General features: G+C 42.1%; 2 protein-coding genes across 2 annotated transcripts; one reads left to right on the forward strand and one right to left on the reverse strand.

The window, feature by feature from the left end:
• Positions 1 to 711: 711 nt before the first annotated feature.
• Positions 712 to 17076, reverse strand: LOC118628717 (olfactory receptor 5AN1-like). Its single transcript, XM_036259650.1, is given in 5 exon segments — positions 712 to 989; positions 992 to 1460; positions 1462 to 1494; positions 1731 to 1899; positions 17042 to 17076. Coding segments are annotated over 5 exon segments (984 nt in total).
• Positions 17077 to 21323: 4247 nt separating this feature from the next.
• LOC118628823 (olfactory receptor 5A1) lies at positions 21324 to 22366 on the forward strand. The gene has a single exon (XM_036259790.1). The coding sequence runs from the start codon at positions 21334 to 21336 to the stop codon at positions 22288 to 22290; it is 957 nt and encodes a 318-aa protein (XP_036115683.1). The 5' UTR covers positions 21324 to 21333; the 3' UTR covers positions 22291 to 22366.
• The last annotated feature ends 865 nt before the right edge of the window (positions 22367 to 23231 follow it).

Here is a 23231-nt window from a genome sequence, read left to right on the forward strand (position 1 = left end):
ATCGCTATTGGCTGTGATATGGATTTTGAATATCACCTCCCACCAGAAATCCCCACTGGACACTAGATGCAAGAAATTACATCATCAGACTCATAAGTAAATAGAACCGAAGGGACCACATACTTCATTCCATTCCTCTTTATGATTCAAATCACCTCCTCCTTCTTAGTCTATAGCTGGTTGAGACTAAGATATGATCAAAAAGACATTAGATGGTTAGCACTGAAAGACGCACTAGAGAAATACTAACTATCTCAGCCAGGTTTTCCCAGGAGGCAGCACAACGAGGTCAATTGTACAGCTTTGTTTCTGCACTAGGCTGCCTCAGAATATTTGGAAGACAAGGTTTCTACATCCCTGGGGGCCTCTACCAGGTATCTATCTCTCTTTTAGAATCAGAGTCCTGAGATGGAACAGGGCTCAATCTCTGAGTCAAAAAGAAGCAACAAGTTTCTAAATCTTGATGTCTCACAAATATTTGCAGGTAGATTAATAAATGATGAGGTTACTGCTCATGCAGGGTAAAAAGAATGAACCCCCCAGTAGTTAGAGATATTGTGTTTGTGTGGCCTCAAGTTAGATGTTGGTCCATTTTGGCATGTTATCTGTGTCAAGTTAAACCTTCTTTGCCCAAAGGTAGTATCAATTTTATTATACTCCATTCATGTGCATACTGTTGAGGGTTAAGATGATTTTGACGAGATAGATTGTCTACAATGGCCTCTCTCCTTTTGCAAACCCCTTCAAGGCATCTTTGATTTCCTTGTTCCTCTGACTGTAAATCAAGGGATTCCGCATGGAAATCACCATGTTGTAGAAGGTCGATATAAATCTGTCGAAGCTGGAGGAACCTACAGAGCTGGAACTCAAGAAGACAAACATACTTGAGGCATAAAAGAGGGTGACCGCTGTCATGTGAGAAGCACAGGTGTTGACAGCCTTGGATCTGCCTTTAGTTGAAATGATCTTCATGATGGAGATGACAATACAGACAAGGATATCATAGCAACTAGAGCATTTATCACCCCAAAGGTCAGTGTTAATACAGCAGTCATGAGTTGTACAAAGAAAGTGTCCATGCAGAACAGGACTAGCAGTTGGGGCATGTCACAGAAGAAGTGGTGTGTGACATTTAAGCCCACAGAGATGGAGCTGAAGCAGGCCACACAATTGGAATATGGAAGAAAGAGTCCAGCCAAACAGGACCTCGGTGCCATCCAAACACAGAGGGTGGGTGACATGATTGATGAACAGAGAAGTGGATTATACATGGCAGCATGTCGGTCATAAGCCACGGCTGTCCTGAGACAAGATCCACTCAGGCCCATGGTTGAAAAGACAAAGCCCTGAACAGCACAACCCACAAAGGTAATTATTTGCTGCTCTTGGACGAAGTTGGAGAGCATTTTGGGGATTATGGAAGTCAAATAACAGATATCTAAGAAGGACAAGTTATCCAAAGAAGGAGTACGTGGGTGTGTGGAGGTGGGAGTCGAGTGTTTGTTTGTTTTATTGTTATTTTCTTTATTGATTTTAGAGAGAGAGGAAGGGAGAGGGAGAGAGATAGAAACATTGATAAGAGAGAACATCAATTGGCAACCTCCTGCATGCCCTCCACTGGGGATTTGGCCCCCAACCTGGGCATGTGCCCTGACTGGGAATGGAACTGGTGACCTCTTGGTGCCTGGGTCGATGCTCAAACGCTGAGCTATTCTGGCCGGGTGGGAGTCCATTCTTACTAAGAAAATGAGTCTCAGGTTCCAAGTCAGAGTCATAGTGTAGATCAACAGGAATACAACAAACAGTCCTGTTATGATTCTTGGAAAATCTGAGAATCCCAAGAGGATAGCATAGGTGATTTCTGTAATATTTCTTCTCCAAATCATTGACTTGGTGCTCCTAAAATCAGAAAGAAACAAGAGAATGCATTGCTGACTCTGGTGAAATGGTAGATAGCATTACAGTTCTCATATGTGCCATTTTTCCTCCACTGATCACCAGAAACAAGGGGAAATGCTTGTCCTGGTGGGAGGATTCTCTGTCTCCTGCTCACTCATGACCTGGGATGAGGACCACCTACCCCTGGCTCATTGCACCCCTACTTCCCTTTTCTGGAATCTGTTGGTAAAAAAAACCTTGTAATTTTACTTTCTTTGTGTGAGTATATTGAAACTGTGCCTTTAATCAAAACAACCCAGGGGGTTTTACCTCTCCAAAGTGAAAGCTTGGACACTGAATGAGATATTGTCAACCCCATGTGGATGAATTGTGCCTCTTCATTCAGCAGGTTATACTCTGTATGTTCTTAATATAACACACCAGCTAAGGGCCCCTGATACACTCTTCCCAAGTCAAGGAAGCTAATTCACAGCCCACCTATTGATGAGCGTATCCCCTGGCCTCGTCCAGCCCGGAAGCCTGGCCAGAGCACCTGCTAAGCTGCATAGCTCAGCAGCACTTGAGCCAAAAGCCCAGCCAGTGACTTTGACATTCTACAGAGCTGAGCCAGTGGTGCTGTCTGTCTGGGGAGCATGGTGCACAGTTCTGCCTGCTTTTGTCCCCAGACCAGGAGCCTTGCAAGTCTTGGGGCCAATTCTGTGGTCGTGGCCAGGCCAGGAAGCTAATCCATAGCCCTTCCCACTGCTGAGTGCAGCCTCAGACCCACCTGTGCAGAAAACCTAACCAGAGCACCTGGGGAGCTGTGTAGCCATCCTACAGCCCTGCCCACAGTGTCACATGAGCAGACAGCCCAGCCAGTGGCTTTGCTTGTCTATAGGGCAAAGGTGACGGTACCAGTCACTAATTCATGAGTATGTCAACATGTGTGACCACATGTACCAACCAGAAAATTAGAGGAATATAGGTGGTACCACCACCATTTTAATTAGCTACCTATTAATAATAGCAAAGAAGCAAAGAGAAGACCAGACATTACAGGCATGTAATTTAGGCAGCTGCATCAGGAAGCTGCAACTTTGCAACTCCCCAGAGAACCACTGGCCTGTTCCCTACAAAACACGGGAGAAGGGATCCAACAAAGGGGAGAGAACTGCACACCCAGTAAAGTCGGGGTGACATAGGGGAGGTACTTGACTGTTAATCATACCAGGGGACAGAGATAGTTGGCCAGAATGGGCATGCCCACTGCAAGCAGGAGAAAATTTGGCAATACATAATCTCTTAAACAAAGTTCTCTCTCATTGCTCTTGGTGCTCTTGGCTTGGGATTCTTGTGACTGTTGGCTTCTTTGCATTTGCCCATGTGGCCCACAGCCGTGTGGGCCCCCACACGCAGTGGGCTGACGGACTACAGCTAACCTGATGCTCTACCGGACCGTGCTCCAGTATGGAACGGAGACTCTGGATGCTGACTCTGATTTTAGCTCTGTTAAAGCCCAGCTTCACTTCTTGTATGCCTGGGCAAAGGGAAATGGGACTTTGCAAACCCAGACGTATCATTCCACAGAAGTAAAAATCACTCATTCTCCAGTGCAAGTCTCAGAAAATCTCTTTTCTTGGGCTAGCACAAGAAAGCCATCCCCGCTAGCAAGAGGGGAGGCCACTCCCCTTCGTTAACAGTATGTATGGACAATAACTAGGTTTCTAAAAATTAAACTACAAAATCAGACCATCATAGATCAATGAAATGTGTAACAGAGGCACTATGGAGACAAAACCTTTTTAGACCGAAAAAGGAAAATCTGTCAGTCAATCAATCTGCAAATAATACGGTGATTGGGGGGAAGATGGTCACTTAGAAGACAAGGAATGCCTGGGGAGAGAAAAATGGTAGCGCCCTGGCCCAGGCCCTCAGGCTGCATGGACCCTGCAGCCGGCCACCTCAGGGCCCCATACACATTATCCACTTTGCTTTGATGCCTTTCTCTCCAAATAGACTTCCAACTGTAATTCCTTTTTCCATGTGGTTTCCTCAACGACAGAGAATTGTGCTACTGGCATGGGTACAGGCTTGGCAGCTCTGTTCTCCACTGACAACTAAAAATGGCATCCTGGCTTATGGAACTAGCTATTCTGAGCCTGGTAAACTTCAGCCCATCTGGAAAAGATTTTCGGAGGCTGCGAAGATGCTGCCACACCCTGACTGTGGTAACTCGACTCGAGTGAATTCATCTCCAGCTCACTAGCCCCGCCTAGAGACAGCTGTGCCCTGTCCGGCTTCAAATAGTTACACAATACCTGATTCCTTTAGTGCCAAAATATTCTGTTTGATGTGTATGTTTGTATGCCTCACGGTAAATGCACTTATTTGGCTTGCTTTATTTAACACGTGGCTTGCTGTAAGCCCCAGATCAGGTTTGCTTTAGTCGAGCCTCGTGGCCAATCTCCATCTTATGCATTAGACTTAATGATTATTAATAAGTGGGTGTTACTTTCTCCTTGGTAGATGGGCAAATTGCAAAAGTATCTTAAATCTTCTTTTTTTCTACTTACATATTTTTATTAAACGTATCGGGGTGACACTGGTTAATAAGATTGTATAGATTTCAAGTGTAGGTTGTTATAATACCTGATCTGTGTATTACATTGTGTGCCCACCATCCAATGTCAAATAATCTTCTGTCACCATCTATTGAGCCCCCATTACCCTTTACCATTCCCCCTTCCCTCTGGTAACCACCACACTGTTGTTTGTTTCATATGAGTTTCAGTTTTACATCCTACACATGCGTGAAGTCATATGGTTCTTAGCTTTTTCTGACTCATTTTGCTTAGCATAATATTCTCAAGGTCCATTCATGTTATTGCAAATGGCAGTATTTCATCTTTCTTTATGGCTGAATAGAATCTTATTTCTTTTCAATGCAAAGAAAAAAATCTATTACTGGCAAACATGTATGTGGCCAAACGAGAGATTTTTATAAAGATCTTATATTCAGAATCTTTGTACATAAAAAAAAAAAAATTGGAGATGATACTAGATCACTGACAGCTGATTTTATTTATTGTTTTGTTTTGTTAAAAAATTACTTTTGGCCTAAATTTTAAAGTAACTACCAAAGGTAAACTGAAGGGTATGAGTTCAGTGGACTGAAGTATGGATAAAGAAAAGTGAAGGGAAAATGGTTATAAGGAAAAAGCAAGGTGTCCAGCGGCTGACAGAGTTGGCAAAAGGGTAGCATCTCTATGTGAGTTCACCTCTTTGAACCTGAGTTCTTTCTATTCCCCCAGGGACTGCTTCCTATACGCAAAGGAAGGAAGTAGCACAGGTGAGAAGTACAGGCATGTTCTTTACTGAGACTGTTATGTCCCCATTTGAGCAGACATTCCAAAGCTAGTTAATTTGCCTCTCTTTAGCACATTAATCTGAATTTCTCTGGATTTATATAAAATTGACTAATAATATTGACCAATAATATGAGCTAACATTTATTAAGTACTACCATATATACCAGGCAATAGGTCAAGCCCTTTTCATGCACATTCTCACTTAACTGTATGAATTCCATGAGGCAGATATAATTGTTATCCTCAATTTACAGATGAGAAAAATGGAGCTTGTAAGTAACTTGTGTAAGGTGCATGCCTGAAAAATGACAGCGATAGATTAATAATCGCGGGTCTGATGACTTAACACAATAAATTCTTAACCACTCTTAACCGCTCTCAGTACAACCACTTTCCATGCATCAAAGCCATTACAAAGATCCCACTTTCTACCAAACCAAGAAAATGTCTTCTATTTCTTTGGCTTAGATGGTGATAAATCATTATATAATAATAATAATAATATCACCTCTTGAGCATTTGCTATACACACGCACTATTCTAAGTGTTTACATATATTGACTCATTGAACTCGTCACAATAAGCCTATAAGATAATAACTTTTGTTATTCCTATTTTACAGATGAAAAACTAATGCACACAGAGCCAAAATAACTTGCCCAATGACCTGTAAGTGGATACTTATTTAATCACTTATTTACAACCTACCCAAGAGGGGCCACAGCTGAATAAATGAATTCTAGTTTTTTATTGATGGTTCAAGGACACATAACAAGTTTTGAGAAAATATGGAGGTAAAAAAATCACTCTCTTCAAGTCGTTGGCTAAGTTCTCTTCTAAAATTTATCCCAAAACTGGTAAAACCAGAGAACGTTTCACCCCAAGTGAAGGTGTGCTCCTCTTCTGTAAACTCCAAAGAAACTGTCAAGCATGGGTTAGAAAGTTGCTACTTTGGACTTAAATGATGATTCCACGGTTTTGCTCAAGTCCCTAGAGACCACTTCTTGTATAATTGATTGAGTTAGCCATGAGGTTGTCCCAACTGCTTGGTCATTAAGACCCTAATTAGAAATTTTCCATCTCTTTCCTGCCTTAATGCATCTAAAGAGTTAATACTGTACCCTGTCAGTCCCGGGCCCCTAATAGTCATGATTCTCAACTAAGGGCGGGTGTCTGTCTGGAGCTGCTCACTTGCCCTACAAGAAGCATGCTGGAACCTCGTGAGAGGCGAAGGCGGCTGTTTTTAGAAAGAGTGTCCCCTCTTCAGGTCATCAGGCCATGTCTCTGTCCTGCCTTAAGAATCACCACCCTGAATGCTGGACGAACATTTTTCCAATGTTTTCCTCCTACAACCACGAACTCTATTTCAGTGTTTTAGGTTACTCAGTCTTTGTCATGGTAAAGTTTTGTGCGAAATCGAACATTTATCATCTCAATGCTTGCAATTGTATTTGTGCTAGAAACCCAAAATGGCCAAACTGTTTTCAAATAAGCAACAGGTAAACTGGTTAGGGGAATATTGGGAAAAGGAGGGGGGGAATCTGGCTAACACAAATCATTGTGTAGATCAACTAGTCCAAAACTACGTGAAATTCTGCACAGCTGGCCCATTTCATAGCTTCATTATAATCATTAGCTCAGGGTCAGGAAAATGAATGCCGGAGAGAAAGCACACGGACCCTTTCCACAGCTTTCCTCGTGGTATTTTTCATCTCCTTATTCCTAAGACTGTAGATGATGGGATTCACCACAGGGATCACCAGAGGATAGACTATGGACTCCACCTTGTTCTGGTTTAGGAACTGGGTGGCAGGTACATGACGAGACGGGCACCGTGGAACAGGGTTGGGGCAGTCAGGTGCGTGGCATGGGCACTGACGGCCTTGGTCCCACCTTTGGCAGAGATGGTCAAACAATTTTATGTGTCATGCGTACTCTGATTGGAGTGATAGCGACACTCTACAAAGTAAGATGGAGAAGCTCAAAAATAAAGAGCAAATTATAAAGTAGCAATGTTTGCACTGGAAGGGAAAATGAAGAATGGGAACACTCAGTGCATCTGTCAACCCAGTCTGTAAGAAATGAGAGAGTGAGGAAGAAAGTTGCCCTATCAAATTAACCAGGACATAGCCATAAACTAACTCTCCATGCCCTTACTTGAAAATAATAAATTTCAAATATGATTAAATAAAAGAATTTAAAGCAGAATTTTAAGTGAACATCAAAAAAGTTTAAAAGCAAATAAACTCCACATAGAGTTACAAATGTTTAGGACACATTTCTTTGAGATTCAACTCAAATTTCATCTCACTAGGATTCTATGCATTTTAGATTTTGTTCATTGACAGCTTCTCTTAAAATACGGTTTGCTTTCATGGGTGTTTAACATTTTAGCATCATTATTTTAATGCCGTTATTTTTATTGCTTCAAAGCAAAGCCCAGAAAAAAAAATCCAGAAATGCTCTGCACTAAAATATACTCTTGATTCTCAAAGTGGAGTTTGAAAAGTTGTCTGTTTGTATTTCTTCCACTGGTCATGAGGATAAATGTCAACCTGATGTAGATTCAATGTCTTTTCACCAGGAATTCCAAACAAAGATAAGGTACAATATAAATGTACATTTAGAGGTTTTAGGGGTCTTTCAAATATGTTTGCAAGGAGAAAGTACTACGCTAGAAGTCATGGAACCTGACGTCATTTCCCATTCTACTGGGGGAGATTAGACTCTTGACCTCTCTCGGCCTTAATTTTTTACTCTTAAATCAAACAGCTAAAGTAGAACTCTGAAATTCAAACAGCATGATTACAACTGAGATAACTGAATTAACAAACCATGATCGCACAGATGCCTACTAGTTTAGACCCCACCTCACTACGGAATGGTGCTGACACCTAGTGGAAGTATGCCTAAACTGTAGGGTCAGTTGTAAGAGGTGCTGTTGAGGGACTAAAATCCACATGAGAACCCAGCATTGTAATAATAGTTGATCAACTTGTAACACATTATATTCTTACCATGCTCTAAGCACTGTGCCATGTGCTCTTCAAGAACCTGAACTCAGTAGTATCACACAGGTCAGTTCTGGGAAAGAAACCAGACCAGGATGATGGGCAACTTACTGAGCATTTGAAAATGGTAAATTTAGATAAGTGTAATGTCATTGAGAACAGGTAAGTCACAAGTTCACGTTCATGGTACCATTTTTAAACAAAGCTACAATTATTTTGAAATTAAAAGTTTATTAAAAAATTATGGGACCGAAAAATGGCGGCGGAGTGAACGGAGCTACATAGACCGTCTCCCAGAACCAAACTGGAATTACAACTATAACACAGACAAATTGACGGGAAAAACCAACAGAAAAGCAGCTTGGAGGACCATACAACGAGGGACACTGACTCCATCCCGGGAGGCTTGCGAAGGCTCGAGACGGGGCTGGGAGCCCACGGTCGGCAGCGGCGCCCGCGGGTCACACTCCCAGGCGGCTCCACAGCGCAGCCGGGACAGAGGCTGAAACAGCCACAGCCACTCACCTTGGGCTCCAGCAGAGGGAGGGCAGACTGGACTGGAACTGTGTCGGGACACTCGGGATTTGGAGGGCGCTCAGAGCTTTGGCTGAGTGCAGCCACTCAGGACGGTGGCCACATTGCTCCTTCCCAGGGCTCTGAGGAGAGGCAGCAGCCCCTCCCTCGGAGATCCAACCCCACCCTGTGGGTCACTGAAGTGTTAATTTAGGCTCACTAACAACCAGCATCTGCCCCACCCCCGTGAAAGCCAGAGCACCAGAGGGAGTTTTTCAATCAACTGACAACCCAAAACTCATCAAGTAACCTAGACTGCTAGCCTCCAGGCAAAAAGCTAGAGGATAACAGTACGTTTCCTGGGCTGGCAACTTTAACCAGGAAAGTAAGACTTGACAGTGGTGTTCAACGTCGGTCCTCCCTCGCTCATCTAAACACAGGAGAGGGAGCCACAAACAGCAGAACACCAACACCCACAGGGAGAACTTGACAGGCTCCAAACCCACAGTGATAGCCAAAATGGTGAAACACAGAAACAGAAGCCAAATGAAAGAGCAAGACACCTCCATCGAAGATGAGATCAATGTGGAGCAATTAGGCATGTTAACAGAGCTAGAATTCAGAGCCATGATCTTGAGGAAGCTGAACAGCATGAGTAAGGACATAGAGACACTGAAAATAAGCCAATTGGAAATTAAAAACCAACAAGAAGAGATAAAAAATGACATATCCGAAATGAAAAACACATTGGAAGGTTTAAAAAGCAGAGTAGGGGAAGCTGAGGACCGGATCAGTGAATTAGAAGACAGGGTAGAAAAAATCAACCAATCAGAAAAACAAAAGGAAAAAACTATTAAAAAACAGGAAGACAGCTTAAGAGAACTATGGGACAACTGGAAACGTAATAATATTCGCATCATAGGAGTCCCCGAAGAAGAAGAAAATGAGCAAGGGATAGAGAATATATTCAAAAAAATAGTGAGAGAAAACTTCCCTAATTTGGTGAAGGAAGAAGGCATTCAAGTTCAAGAAGCACAGAGAGTCCCAAGTAAGAAGAACCCAAACAGGCCCACACCAAGACACATAGTAATTAAAATGCCACAAATTAAAGACAAAGAGAGAATCATAAAAGCAGCAAGAGATAAGCAACAGGTTACCTACAAAGGGAACCCCATAAGGCTCTCAGCTGACTTCTCACAAGAAACACTACAGGCCAGAAGGGAATGGCATGAAGTAATCAAGTCATGAAAAACAAGAATCTGAATCCAAGACTACTCTACCCAGCAAGGCTATCATTCAAAATAGAAGATCAAATAAAGAGCTTCCCAGACAAAAAAAGGCTAAGGGAATACATTAGCACCAAACCAGCACTGCAAGAAATGTTAAAAGGACTGCTGTAATTAGCAGGAGAAATGGGAAGAAAAATAGAACCACACTAAACAAAAATGGCAATAAATAAGTACATATCAATAATCACCTTAAATGTAAATGGATTGAATGCTCCCATAAAGAGACACAGAGTAGCTGATTGGATAAGAAAGCATGACTCATCTATATGTTGTTTACAAGAGACCCACCTCTCAACAAAAGACTCACATAGGTTGAAAGTGAAGGGATGGAAAAAATTTTTCCAAGCAAATGGAAAGCAAAAAAAAGCTGGGGTAGCAATTCTCATATCTGATAAAATAGATTTCAAAATGAAGACCATAACTAGAGACAAAGACGGCTACTACATAATATTGAAAGGATCTATCCAACAGGAAGATATAACCTTGATAAACATATATGCACCCAATATAAGAGCACCAAAATATATTAAAAATCTTCTGGAGGACTTCCAAGGAGAAATCGACAACAATACAATCATAGCAGGGGACTTCAACACCCCGTTGACAGCACTGGATAGATCCTCTAGGCAAAAAATTAGCAAGGACACAGAGACTCTAAATGAAACACTAGACCAAATGGATTTAATAGATATCTACAGAGAATTACACCCAAAACTACAGAATACACATTCTTCTCAAGTGCACATAGGACATTCTCAAAGATAGACCACATGATAGGACACAAACTAAATCTCTACAAGTTCAAGAAGATTGAAATCATATCAAGCATCTTCTCAGATCACAATGGCATGAAACTAGAAATCAATTGCAACAAGAACATGCAAAGACATTTCAACACATGGAGGCTAAATAGCATGTTATTAAACAATGAATGGGTCACCAAGGAGATCAAGAAAGAAATTAAAAACTTCCTGGAAACCAATGAAAATGAACACACAACAACACAAAATCTATGGGATGCAGCGAAAGCAGTTCTGAGAGGGAAGTTCATAGCACTACAGGCCTACCTCAAAAAACAAGAAAAATTTTTAATTGACTGTCTAACCTCACAACTTAAAGAATTAGAAAGCAAACAAAAAAAAACCCCAGAGCAAGTAGAAGGAAGGAAATAGTAAAGATCAGAGCAGAAATAAATGACATAGAGACCAAAAAAAACAATTCAAAGGATCAATGAAACAAAGAGCTGGTTTTTCGAAAAGATAAACAAGATTGATGGACCCTTAGGTAGACTTACCAAGAAACAAAGAGAGAGAACCCAAATACACAAAATCAGAAATGAAAGAGGAGAAGTAACAACCAACACCACGGAAATACAAAAGATCGTTAACAACTACTATGAACAACTATATGGCAACAAATTCGACAATCTAAGCGAAATGGACAAATTTCTAGAAACACACAGTCTCCCAAAACTATCCCCGGAAGAGATAGAAAACTTGAACAGACCAATAACAACTAAGGAAATTGAAGAGGTAATCAAGACTCTCCCAGCAAACAAAAGCCCAGGCCCAGATGGTTTCACGGGGGAGTTTTACCGAACATTCAAAAAAGAACTAACACCCATTCTCCTCCAACTATTTAAAAAAATTCAAGAAGAAGGAAGATTTCCATACACGTTCTATGAAGCCAGCATAATTCTAATTCCAAAACCAGAAAAAGACACTATGAAGAAAGAAAACTACAGGCCAATATCCCTGATGAACATAGACGCCAAAATCCTGAACAAAATGTTAGCAAATCGGATCCAGAAATACATCAAAAAAATTATTCACCATGACCAAGTGGGATTCATTCCAGGGATGCAAGGCTGGTACAATATTCGCAAATCAATAAACGTGATACACCACATAAACAAAATGAAGAATAAAAACCACATGATCATATCAATAGATGCTGAAAAAGCATTCGACAAAATCCAGCATCCATTTCTGATAAAAACGCTCAGCAATGTAGGAATAGAGGGATCATATCTCGACATAATAAAGGCCATATATGAAAGACCTACAGCCAACATCATACTCAATGGACAGAAACTAAAAATATTTCCATTAAGAACAGGAACAAGACAGGGATGTCCACTTTTGCCACTCTTATTTAACATTGTACTGGAAGTCTTAGCCACAGCAATCAGACATGAAGAAAAAATAAAAGGGATCCAAATTGGAAAGGAGGAAGTGAAACTGTCATTATTTGCAGATGACATGATATTGTACATAGAAAACCCTAAAGACTCCATCAAAAATCTATTAGACTTAATAAATGAATTTGGCAAAGTAGCAGGATACAAAATTAACGTCAAGAAATCGACGGCATTCTTGTACACCAATGATGAACTCACAGAAAGAGAAACTGAAAAAACAATCCCATTTACCATCGCGCCAAAAAAATTACGATACCTAGGAATAAACTTAACCAAAGAAGTAAAGGACCTATTTGCAGAAAACTACAGGTCATTGAAAAAAGAAATAGAGGAAGATATAAAAAAGTGGAAGCACATACCCTGTTCATGGATTGGAAGAATTAACATCATTAAAATGTCCATACTACCCAAAGCAATCTATAGATTCAATGCAATCCCCATCAAAATACCAATGACATATTTCATAGAACTAGAACAAATACTTCAAAAGTTCATATGGAACCTAAAAAGACCCCGAATAGCCACAGCAATCTTGAAAAAGAAGAACAAAGTAGGTGGGATCACAATACCAGATATCAGGTTATACTACAAAGCGACTGTAACCAAAACAGCCTGGTACTGGCACAAGAACAGGCTTATAGACCAGTGGACAGAACTGAAAACCCAGAAATGGACCCAAGGCAATACGCTCAATTAATATTTGACAAAGGTGGCAAGAGCATACAGTGGAGTAAAGACAGCCTCTTTAATAAATGGTGTTGGGAAAATTGGACAGCTACATGCAAAAAAATGAAACTAGACCATCAACTTACACCATACACAAAAATAAACTCAAAATGGATAAAAGACTTAAATGTGACCCGTGAATCCATACAAATTCTAGAAGAAAATGTAGGCAACAAAATTTCGGACATCATACGGAGCAGAATTTTCACTGATACATCACCTAAGGCAACAGAAACAAAGGAGAAAATGAACACATGGGACTACATCAAACTAAAAAGCTTCTGCACAGCAAAAGAAACAATCATCAAAATGGAAAGGCAACCCACTGTATGGGAGAACATCATTGCCAATGATGTATCAGATAAGGGGTTAATTTCCAATATATATAGACTGCTCATACAACTCCACAAAAGGAAGACAAAGAACCCAATTAAAAAATGGGCAGAGGAGCTGAATAGACACCTCTCCAAACAGGACATACAAATGGCCAAGAGACATATGAAGAAATGCTCAACATCACTAATCATCAGAGAGATGCAAATTAAAACAACAATGAGGTATCACCTCACACCTGTCAGAATGGCCGCCATCAACAAATCATCAAACAACAAGTGTTGGCGAGGGTGTGGAGAAAAGGGGACTCTAATACACTGCTGGTGGGAATGCAGACTGGTGCAGCCGCTATGGAAAACAAGATGGTGCTACCTCAAAAAATTAAAAATTGAACTTCCATTTGACCCAGTGAGCCCACTGCTGGGAATATACCCTAAGAAGCCTGAAACACCAATCAGGAAGAATATATATACCCCCATGTTCATAGCAGCACTATTTACAATAGCTAAGATCTGGAAACAGCCCAAGTGTCCACCAGTAGACGAATGGATAAAAAAGCTGTGGTACATATACACAATGGAGTACTATGCAGCGGTAAGAAAGAAAGATCTCTTATCCTTTGAGATGACATGGAGGGACCTGGAAAGTATTATCCTAAGTGAAAGAAGCCAAGCAGAAAAAGACAAATACCACATGATCTCACTTATATACGGAATATAATGAACATAACAGTCTGAGGAATACAGTAGACCCAGACACATGGAAGTAGGGCACAGACTGACATCCCTCAGAAGAGGGGATGGTGGGTGGGGGGGTGGGAAGAGATAAACCACAGAACTTATATGCATGTATGCATGACCAATGGACATGGACAACTAAGCCGGGGACAGGGTGGGGGGGGGGGGGTGCCAATGGGGTAAAAAGGTAAAATGTCTGTAACAAAAAAATAAATAAAAATTCATAAAAAAAAAAATTATGAACCATAACTGGAAAAAAAATGTCCCTCCACTGTAGAGTGATTAAACAAATTATGTTATTTCCATACAATGGAATACTACTCAGCAATGAAAAGCAATGGCCTCTTTATGTGCACAACAATATGGGTGTATCAGAAACACATTGTGATAAGTGTAAAAAGCCGGATTCAGACCGTATAAACCCCGCTGCCCATACATCAATGTTGCCCGCCTAATCACTGGAGGTGTAGCACAGCCTTCACAACAAAATCAAGACATGGTCTCAATGACAGCATCGTTCACAGTCACCCTGTCATGCCGCTTTCCAAAGATGCTGGTTCTGCCCTCTCAGCTGTTCCTCAATGCCTCAATGAAGGGACTTCCCTGACTGCCCCCCACAAACCATGGTTGGGAAGGGGATTAGTACGCAGATTAGACATGATAAACCTAATTGAACATTCCCATTTCCCTAAGACTTTGGATTCTTTCCTCTTAATTGAGCCAGGGAAGATCTGTCATCTCTACCCATTGAACGCAGGCTACTGTTTAACCTGATCAGCAGAGTGTTACAGTCACTTCCTAATGATGGATTTTCAACAATGAATTCTAAATCCAGAATATATCAATTTAACCAATCTAATGTTATCATCTATTCTTTTTGCATATATATATATATATATATATATATATATATATATATATATAATTTTTATCCTCACCTGAAGATTATTTTTTTTTTTTTGCATTTATCTTCAGATAGAACAGGAGGGAGAAAGGGAGGAAGAAAGAGAGAGAAACATTGATGTGAGAGATGCATCCACTGGTTGCCACCCACACGATGCCAACCGGGGCTGGGGACAAACTGCAACCGAGGTATGTGCCTTTAGCGGGGAACCGAACACAGGACTCTGTGGTCCGCAGGCCAACGCTCTAGCCGCTGAGCCAAACTGGCCAGGGCTTTGGTAATATTTTTAGAGTCTCTTCTAAATATATCTTCCCAAGATTTTCCCAAAATAACTCAGCAATATCTTTCAAGCTCTGGAGAAATAATTTCTTTCCTCAAAGGTCACACTTTGCACATGTCCCCCTGAGGTATCCTTATAGTTTAGTGTAACTATGGCCGGGCAACAGTGAAGGGTGGTTTGGGGGTCTGGAGGGAAACAGGCACCCCCTCCAAGGCCATCGCTTCACCTGAGGTTAAGAAATAGTCATTGAGCAAGGAAAGGCTAGTCTCTTCAGACAGGTTAAGAGGGACCATTCTCCTTGCTCATTTGGGGGTTCAAGATTATCAGCTTCATTTGAGTAGGCTTGAGTTACTATTTTAGTTCAATATTCTCATTTAAAAAAACAACTGAATCAAACTTCTTGATTTTTCTAACCTCCATCTCCAAACACAAAAATGAGTGGCTTTCTTTCTGTCGAGTGTCTAGCCCCAAATTATTTCTTAGTTGTATGTGACCCTCCATGGACTAAGAGTCTTACATTGTGTACTACACCATGTTATTCCAGAGTAAGTTGGATTCTGTTTTTGTTTTTAATTTATGGGAAATGTCTTGTATCTAATGTTTCTCTCCTGGAGGGAGACAGTAGGTTGCCTTGGAAGGAGAAGGAATGATTTATGAATTGAGGGCATGACGGACTGTATCAACACATCTATGTGCAATTATGATACAAACAAATTTAGGTACCACGCATCCATCTGCAGAGTCTGGAATCCCGTTGTCATGGCTTGGACTATTGGGTCAATCTCTTACTAGCTGTCAAATTTTGAGCAATTTATTTAGCTTCTCTAAACTACAGTTTCCTCCTCTGCAGTGTGTGTGTGTGTGTTGAAAGATTTTTGTGAGTTAACACATAAAGCACCGAGTGCAGTGTTTAGTAGGAGCTTTGTAAGGTTGCGTTTCCACCCATTTAGCATACTTCAGACCAGACAGGTTCTATGAAGGATTCGGAAAGAGTAAGTATTTGCAATCTTGCTTCCTTCTGCAGATTAGGGGTTTATCTTGTCCTGTCGTTGCTGTGCTGGCTTTGTTCATCATGTATACCGGAAGAAACCTTGATTAGCCTTAGGAGGTTGGCGGAGCCGGCCATTGGGATGGAGTTTAATAAGCATTGTCCTCAGAGCATTTAAATAAGTATGTGCTCTCCACACCACCCCAGAGATCAATTAACTACAAATCTGTAAAGTTTGGGTGATACATTCCTTTCTCTTTAGAAGAGATCCTCAAGGGCAAAGGTAATGAAACATCTCCAAGGAGAGACCAAATAACTCAAATTTACCCACCCCCATTTTTGAAACACTTCCAAAATGACCCCAAATTCAAATATTAGCAGATACCAAAAGAGCTTCTTAAACATTACATCCTTCCTCTCTGTTTACCTTTTCCCTCCACTTTTCTGCCCACAAACACATATTCGATGTACCAAGCGAATATGTTTATCTCTGATGAATGAACCAGCCTCAAGCTGGCTCTCAAAATTTATGAGCACTTTGGGGATTGAAGGCAGTTACTGACGCTGGATTAAAATCCGTCCAAAACAGGACTCAAGACAGGTGTCAGCTCAAGGACAGACAGAGCAAGAGGGAGATAGGGTGAGTGCAGTCATTTGGCTTACTTTTTGTCTTCATTCCCTTGTTCACCTCACCTGACAGAGCACCCTGGATCTACAAACCCTTTTTAATAACTAGGGAGCTCTTTGGGTTTTAGTTTTTCTCTGTGTACCTCTCTAGTCTATCGTGTTGCCCCAAATTCAGCCCCAAACTTACCTTAATCTGCTCCTTTGATGGACTTTCTGGACCATGTTTGAACCCTTGCAACAAGGAAGACAATTCAGAGGGAATGAAATTTTTGAACCTTTGAACACAGCCCCAACTTTTAGTAAATAATCTCAAAAGCAATTTGGAAGGGCTGTGATCAGAACACATTGTCCGAATACAGCAGAGATCTCTAACCTCTAAACCCTCCCTTTCTAACTGATGGCTTGAATTATACCCTCCGAATCTTAGTTCTCGGAGTCTTTTGAATTCTCACCTCCTGTGGAAAGGGACTCTTTCCGTTTCATCAATAATTTGTGCATTTGAATGAAAGACAGAGCTGGAAGAACAGGAAAGACCTTGAGGGCACTGGGATCCTGCCCAGGTGAGAGGAGGAGGCATCATGAAGTAAAGAGCAGAAACCAGATCAGGAATGATGGGGACGGACAACCCACACCAGCGCCAGGGTTTGGTTACGGTTCTCTCTACCATTATTCCTTTTTTTTTTTTTTTTTTTTTTTCCTTCTATCACCAACTGCATCTGTTAAGCTCAGACTAAGCAGACCTGGTTTGTTTGGTTTTTTATCTTTATCCGAAGACACTTTTTGCACTCATCTTCAGATAGAGTGAGAGGGAGAGAGGAAGGAAGAGAGAGAGAAACATCAATATGAGAGAGACACATTGACTGGTTGCCACCCACACAACCCCCCAGGGACAAACTGCAACCGAGGTACGTGCCCTTAGCGGGAACCAATCCCAGGTCTCACTGAACCACAGGCTGATGCTCTAACCGCTGAGCTAAACTGGCCAGGGCTAAGCAGACCTGGTTTTAAACCTCAACACTTTCTTGGTAAATATTTGATAACAGATGAGCTGAGTCATAAATCAGCTCCACAGGTTCCCTTCCCATCAACCCCTGAGTGTCTTCTATGTGCAAGATACTGTGCTGGGTGTTTAGTTTAATTTAATTTGATTTTTATTACTTTGTAATCCACTTCCATCACCATTTATCCTTTCTCTACCCTCCACCACCTCCCTCCAGCCTCCCCTCCTTGGCAATCATTAATGCTTAATTTTACTTTATTATTATTATATCTTCACCAAGGCCTTGAAGGCCACTGTTGTTCACAAAGGTGCAGCTCCAGTGAAGTCATCAAGCCTCTCAAAGTCTCCTTCTGCAGTCTGTACAACAGGCCTGCTGTTGCTCATACCTACATGGTAGGGCTGTCAGGAGACCGGACTCAGACTGAGCCGAGCTTCCCTGAGCTCACTGCAAGGTTGCAGACTTCCTTTCTCTCAAGCACATGTTCATGAGCTTCAGGAGTTGGTGACTTAAAATGGCCCCTACAACTCTTAAAATACCTTCCACTGAATGTTCTAGATAAGATCTGGGGCATCCATATGTGGGGATAAAACCCCAGATATGCTTTTCTTCTTGTTTCAATTTGTCCAGCTTCACTCTCTGTTTCTGGAGATGGGAAATTTCATCCTTAAATTGGAAAGTCTCCCTCCTAAGGGGAACATACAAAGCAGACTTCCAGCCGACATCTCAACCCTCAGATCATTAAATTTTTCAGTCTCACCCCTGAACACTTCTTACAAACCTACGTGGTCCATCAGTGAACTCCTTATTTTTGTGAGATAGGCACACTTCGACCTTTGACATCAAGAGGAAGTGTTTCACTCCCCACCTCCAATCCAAAAAAAAAGAAGTCTCAGTCCCATAAAATAGTCTTTGAGGAGTACTCACTGCTGATAGCAATCACAGCCCCAGTTTATTAAGCAAATATCTTATTCAAGACCCATGAGCCTTGCACACATTATCTTAAGCAATCCTCCGACCATTCTGTTACGTGGTCATGGTTACCCATGGTCTACAAATGGAGAAACGGAGACTCCGAGAGGCCAGATGAGTTGTCCCACACCCCACAGCTGGCCAGTGACAGGATTAGAACCAGCCTCGTCCCGAAACCTACCCAGAATGATAACCACCACCCTATCCCTTCTGCCAACCTGGACAGGTGCCACAAATGGCCCTGAACCACATCATGGACCTCAGGTCCCTGCCTTGCTCAATGGATGACCTTACGCAGAATGAGCGAGGGCTCCAGCAGAGCTGTTTTCGTCCCGCTTCCAGTTTCTCCATGTGGCTCAACATCTGCCCTAGGTTGTGCTAAACTTTTCTGCAGGTCCCTTTCTTTCTTCCAGGGGAAAGAATCCTCTCCCGATTCTGCAGTCTACACAACTTTCACAAACAGGTGCGTAACCTCTACACATGGGATAACGCTTAAAGCCACATTGATAAGACTGGGAATAAGGCAAGTGATCTCTGAAACTCTGCACAAACCGTGGCATGGTGATGGCTTCACGTCCTCTCACTATCCAAACCGAGGGTTTTAGCGCTGAAATACCTGTAGCAGGAGCTGCTGAGAGGGAGGAAAGCGAGTCCCAATGCCAAGCGCATCTCTATGCAAGTTCCAAGAAGAAAGTTAAAAGGTTCGCCAAGACCTTGACTGGCAATGAGTGGGCATGGACTAATGTATGAAAAAACCAGGGATACTAAAATAAAGTGGCTCTTCTAAGTTGAAAGAAAAAAAATTTTTTTATTCAGAGCAAATAGAGAAAGTGTTACTCCCCAAATTGTGAAGATGCTGACTTGGAATGATTTCTGTAATAAACGTAAGGTAGAAAGGGTTTGTGTATTATGACACAAACATCCACACACATATACCTAAACTTGCTCGTGAAAGGCACACACCAAAATCTTAAGAGCTGTTGTTTCAGGAGACAAAATGTCGCAATTCTCAGTTTCAAGGGTATTTATTTATTTATTTATTTATTTATTTATTTATTTATTTTGCATCAGTCAGAAACTGCATGTGATTTTCTAGGTTGAATATTTCAATTGTTCATTGATCAAATCATTCTACAGTTCTCACATGTTGCTTTAAAATTCGTAAAATAACATTTGCACTTTGAAAAATGAAATCGATGAGACTCCCTATATTTTAAAAGGTGGGTGAAACAGGCTGCAAATATGTAGTTTATGAGACACTTTAGGTAATTTTGTTGATTTTCTAATTGCTTGAGTTAAGACCTGAAGAAGAATCAGACCTGTTCCAAATCGTCGAGAGCCATTCACCCTGAGCACCAAGCCCTCTGGCCACACTGCTCCTCATGCCCCTGCAGGGAGAGGTCCTCTGCTTCATAGACCTGCGGACAGGGAGGCGATGGGGTGCTGGGAATCTTTCTGACATGGATTGTATGGAATCACATCCCTGATCCTGAACGATGCTTCATACACTGAAAATTCTAAGAATTTTATTGAGGATACTTAGTAATTCAGAGAAGACTTAGTGTGGGACAAGCATATTCTAAAGGAGATGACAGATGATGATTGATAGATGATAGATAGATAGATGATACATACATACATACACACATCCTAATAACAAAGTAAGTGCTATTATTGTCTCTAATATTATAAAGAATCATAGAAAGTTCAAGTGACCTGTCCAAGATCACACACCCATGAAGTGGTAAAGCTGAGCATTAAATCCTGGCAATTTAAATCTACAGTCCCCATTCTTAACAATCAAGTAGCTAAGAGACCACATACTGAAGACAAATTTGAAAAACTGGAGCTCCATTAGTATATTCAGATTTAGCATTTGACAATTAGGAGCATTTCTATACATATCTATCTAGCCTAATCCTTTAAAATAAAAACATTGTAAATGTCTGATTGCTTCACAACTATGTAGCTGAACCTGGTCCCTTCGCTGGTTTCTCTATTCCAATACTGAACTTCAAAACAGAGTTAGATCAACGGGTGTCTCAGGGCATCACGTGACACTTTCGGGACACACAAGAGTGTCCTAACAACTGTCACTGAAGATTAAGATGTGTATTTAACACACTTTTTCTTATTTAATTCTTAACACAAATATGTGAAGTAGGTAGGTACTGCCACCCATTTTAAGGATAAGGAAGCCTATAAATTAAAATAACGATAAGGAAGCCTAGCAACGTTGAGCATCTCATCCAAAGTAACACAGCTGCTAAATGGTGGAAGCAAGAGTTCATCACCGGGGGTTTGAATCCACAGTTTAAGTGCACATCAACCACCTTCATGACATCAAAGAGCAAATGACCACAGTGACCTCCTGAGAGAAAGGCAGTCTTTGCATAAAGCTATAACGCTCTGTAATACTCCCCTCGTGCACTTTGTAATTATTTGCTGAGATCACCTGTAATGCGGATTATCATTCCTGTCCCAGGTCTGCATCTTGTCCTTGTCATTCATGGGAAACATGTCCACAGCTGAGGCCTGGAACAGCTCGTCTGTGACCACATTCATCTTCCTGGGATTTGCGGACCATCCAGAGCTCCAGGTCCTCCTCTTTGCCACCTTCCTGGGCATCTATCTTGTGACCCTGGTCTGGAACCTGGCCCTCATCTTTCTGATCAGAAGTGACAGCCGTCTACACACACCCATGTATTTCTTTCTCAGCAACTTGTCTTTCGTTGACATCTGCTACTCCTCTGCAGTGGCTCCCAAGATGCTCGCTGACTTTTTCCAAGAGCAGAAGACCATATCCTTCTTGGGCTGTGCTGCTCAGTTTTTTTTCTTCGTCGGCATGGGTCTAACGGAGTGCTTCGTCCTGACCGCCATGGCGTACGACCGATACGCAGCCATCTCCAGCCCCCTGCTCTACCCTGCCATCATGTCCCAGGGCCTCTGTGCACGCATGGTGGTTGGGGCATACATCGGGGGCTTCCTGAGCTCCCTGATCCAGGCCAGCTCTATATTTCGGCTCCACTTCTGTGGACCCAACATCATCAACCATTTCTTCTGTGACCTCCCACCAGTCCTGGCACTCTCTTGCTCTGACACCTTCCTCAGTCAACTGGTGAATTTCCTCGTGGTGGTCACCGCTGGGGGGACATCATTCCTCCTCCTCCTCCTCTCCTACAGTTACATAGTGGCTGCTGTCTTGAAGATTCGCTCAGCAGAAGGCCGAAGGAAAGCCTTCAGCACGTGCACCTCACACCTGATGGTGGTGACTCTGCTGTTTGGGACAGCCCTGTTCATGTACCTGCGGCCCAGCTCCAGCTACTCGCTCGCCAGGGACAAGGTGGTGTCTGTGTTCTATTCGCTGGTGATCCCCATGCTGAACCCTCTCATCTACAGTTTGAGGAACAAAGAGATCAAAGATGCCTTGTGGAAGGTGTTGGAAAAGAAGAAAGTGTTTTCCTAGCTCATGATGATTGAAAGCATATTTCTGCAAACTACTGGAGATGTAAATCATCTTTAGCACCTACCTCCACCTCTGGCTTAGGCAAGGGGCACATGCTGTGTGCCTATTTGACAATGGAGGTTCCTCCCCACTGCTTCTGCTCACTGTTCTTCATGGTCATGTGTCTATTGACCCCCACCATGGATAGTCAGCAGGAGGGAGAGATATTTAAAAAAGAAAAATCTTTCCAAGGTAGCCTATTCTTACAGTTGGTATTACAACAGCCACTTTATTGGGTGCTTAATATGTATCCAGCACAAAAGCTACTTGATTAAATATTCATTGCTGTGCTACAATGCACCTAGCACTATCCCTGTGTTACACATGAGGAAACAAGGTCCCCGGGAGGAACACTGACTTGCCAGGGTCATACAGGAAGTAAGCCGCAGAACCCCTTCAGACCCAGGTCTCCCTGGCTCAGGAGCCCTTCCTCCGCCCAAATGCTGCCCTCTGCGTTCACCAACAAACAGCCCTGAAGTCCTGCACATGCAGAGCTCTGATTACTTGCATCTTGCAGAATCCAAAAAGGTACACTATACGTAGTTGAGCTGAATTACAAAACAAGATGCCTCCTTCACGGAACTCTCTCTCCTGTCCGACTCCCATGAGTGCTACTCATGAATTTGCTAAGCAACTGCTGAAGGACATTACCCTTGGCTGCCATTTCTATCTCAGCTACGTAGGGACCTGGAAAATTTTAGTCCAGTGGTATCATATCAACACTCTTCTCTTCCCAATTGCAGTCACCTAAACTACCTACTCGGTCTTGATCTCCTTGATTTCGACATCATTCCTTGACAAGTTCAGCACCTGACACCGTTTCACAGCTTGGTCTCCCTTCTGATCAGCACACACTGTCACCTCCAAGTCACTACTCCTCCACAGGGGGGCAGGTGCAGTGG

The sequence above is a fragment of the Molossus molossus genome, unplaced genomic scaffold, assembly GCF_014108415.1.
Source record: "Molossus molossus isolate mMolMol1 unplaced genomic scaffold, mMolMol1.p scaffold_m16_p_13, whole genome shotgun sequence".
NCBI classification, from domain to species: domain Eukaryota; kingdom Metazoa; phylum Chordata; class Mammalia; order Chiroptera; family Molossidae; genus Molossus; species Molossus molossus.

Coding starts and splice junctions, on each gene's coding strand:
- LOC118628823 (XM_036259790.1), top strand. CDS start 21,334: ATGGGAAACATGTCCACAGCTGAGGCCTGGAACAGCTCGTCTGTGACC.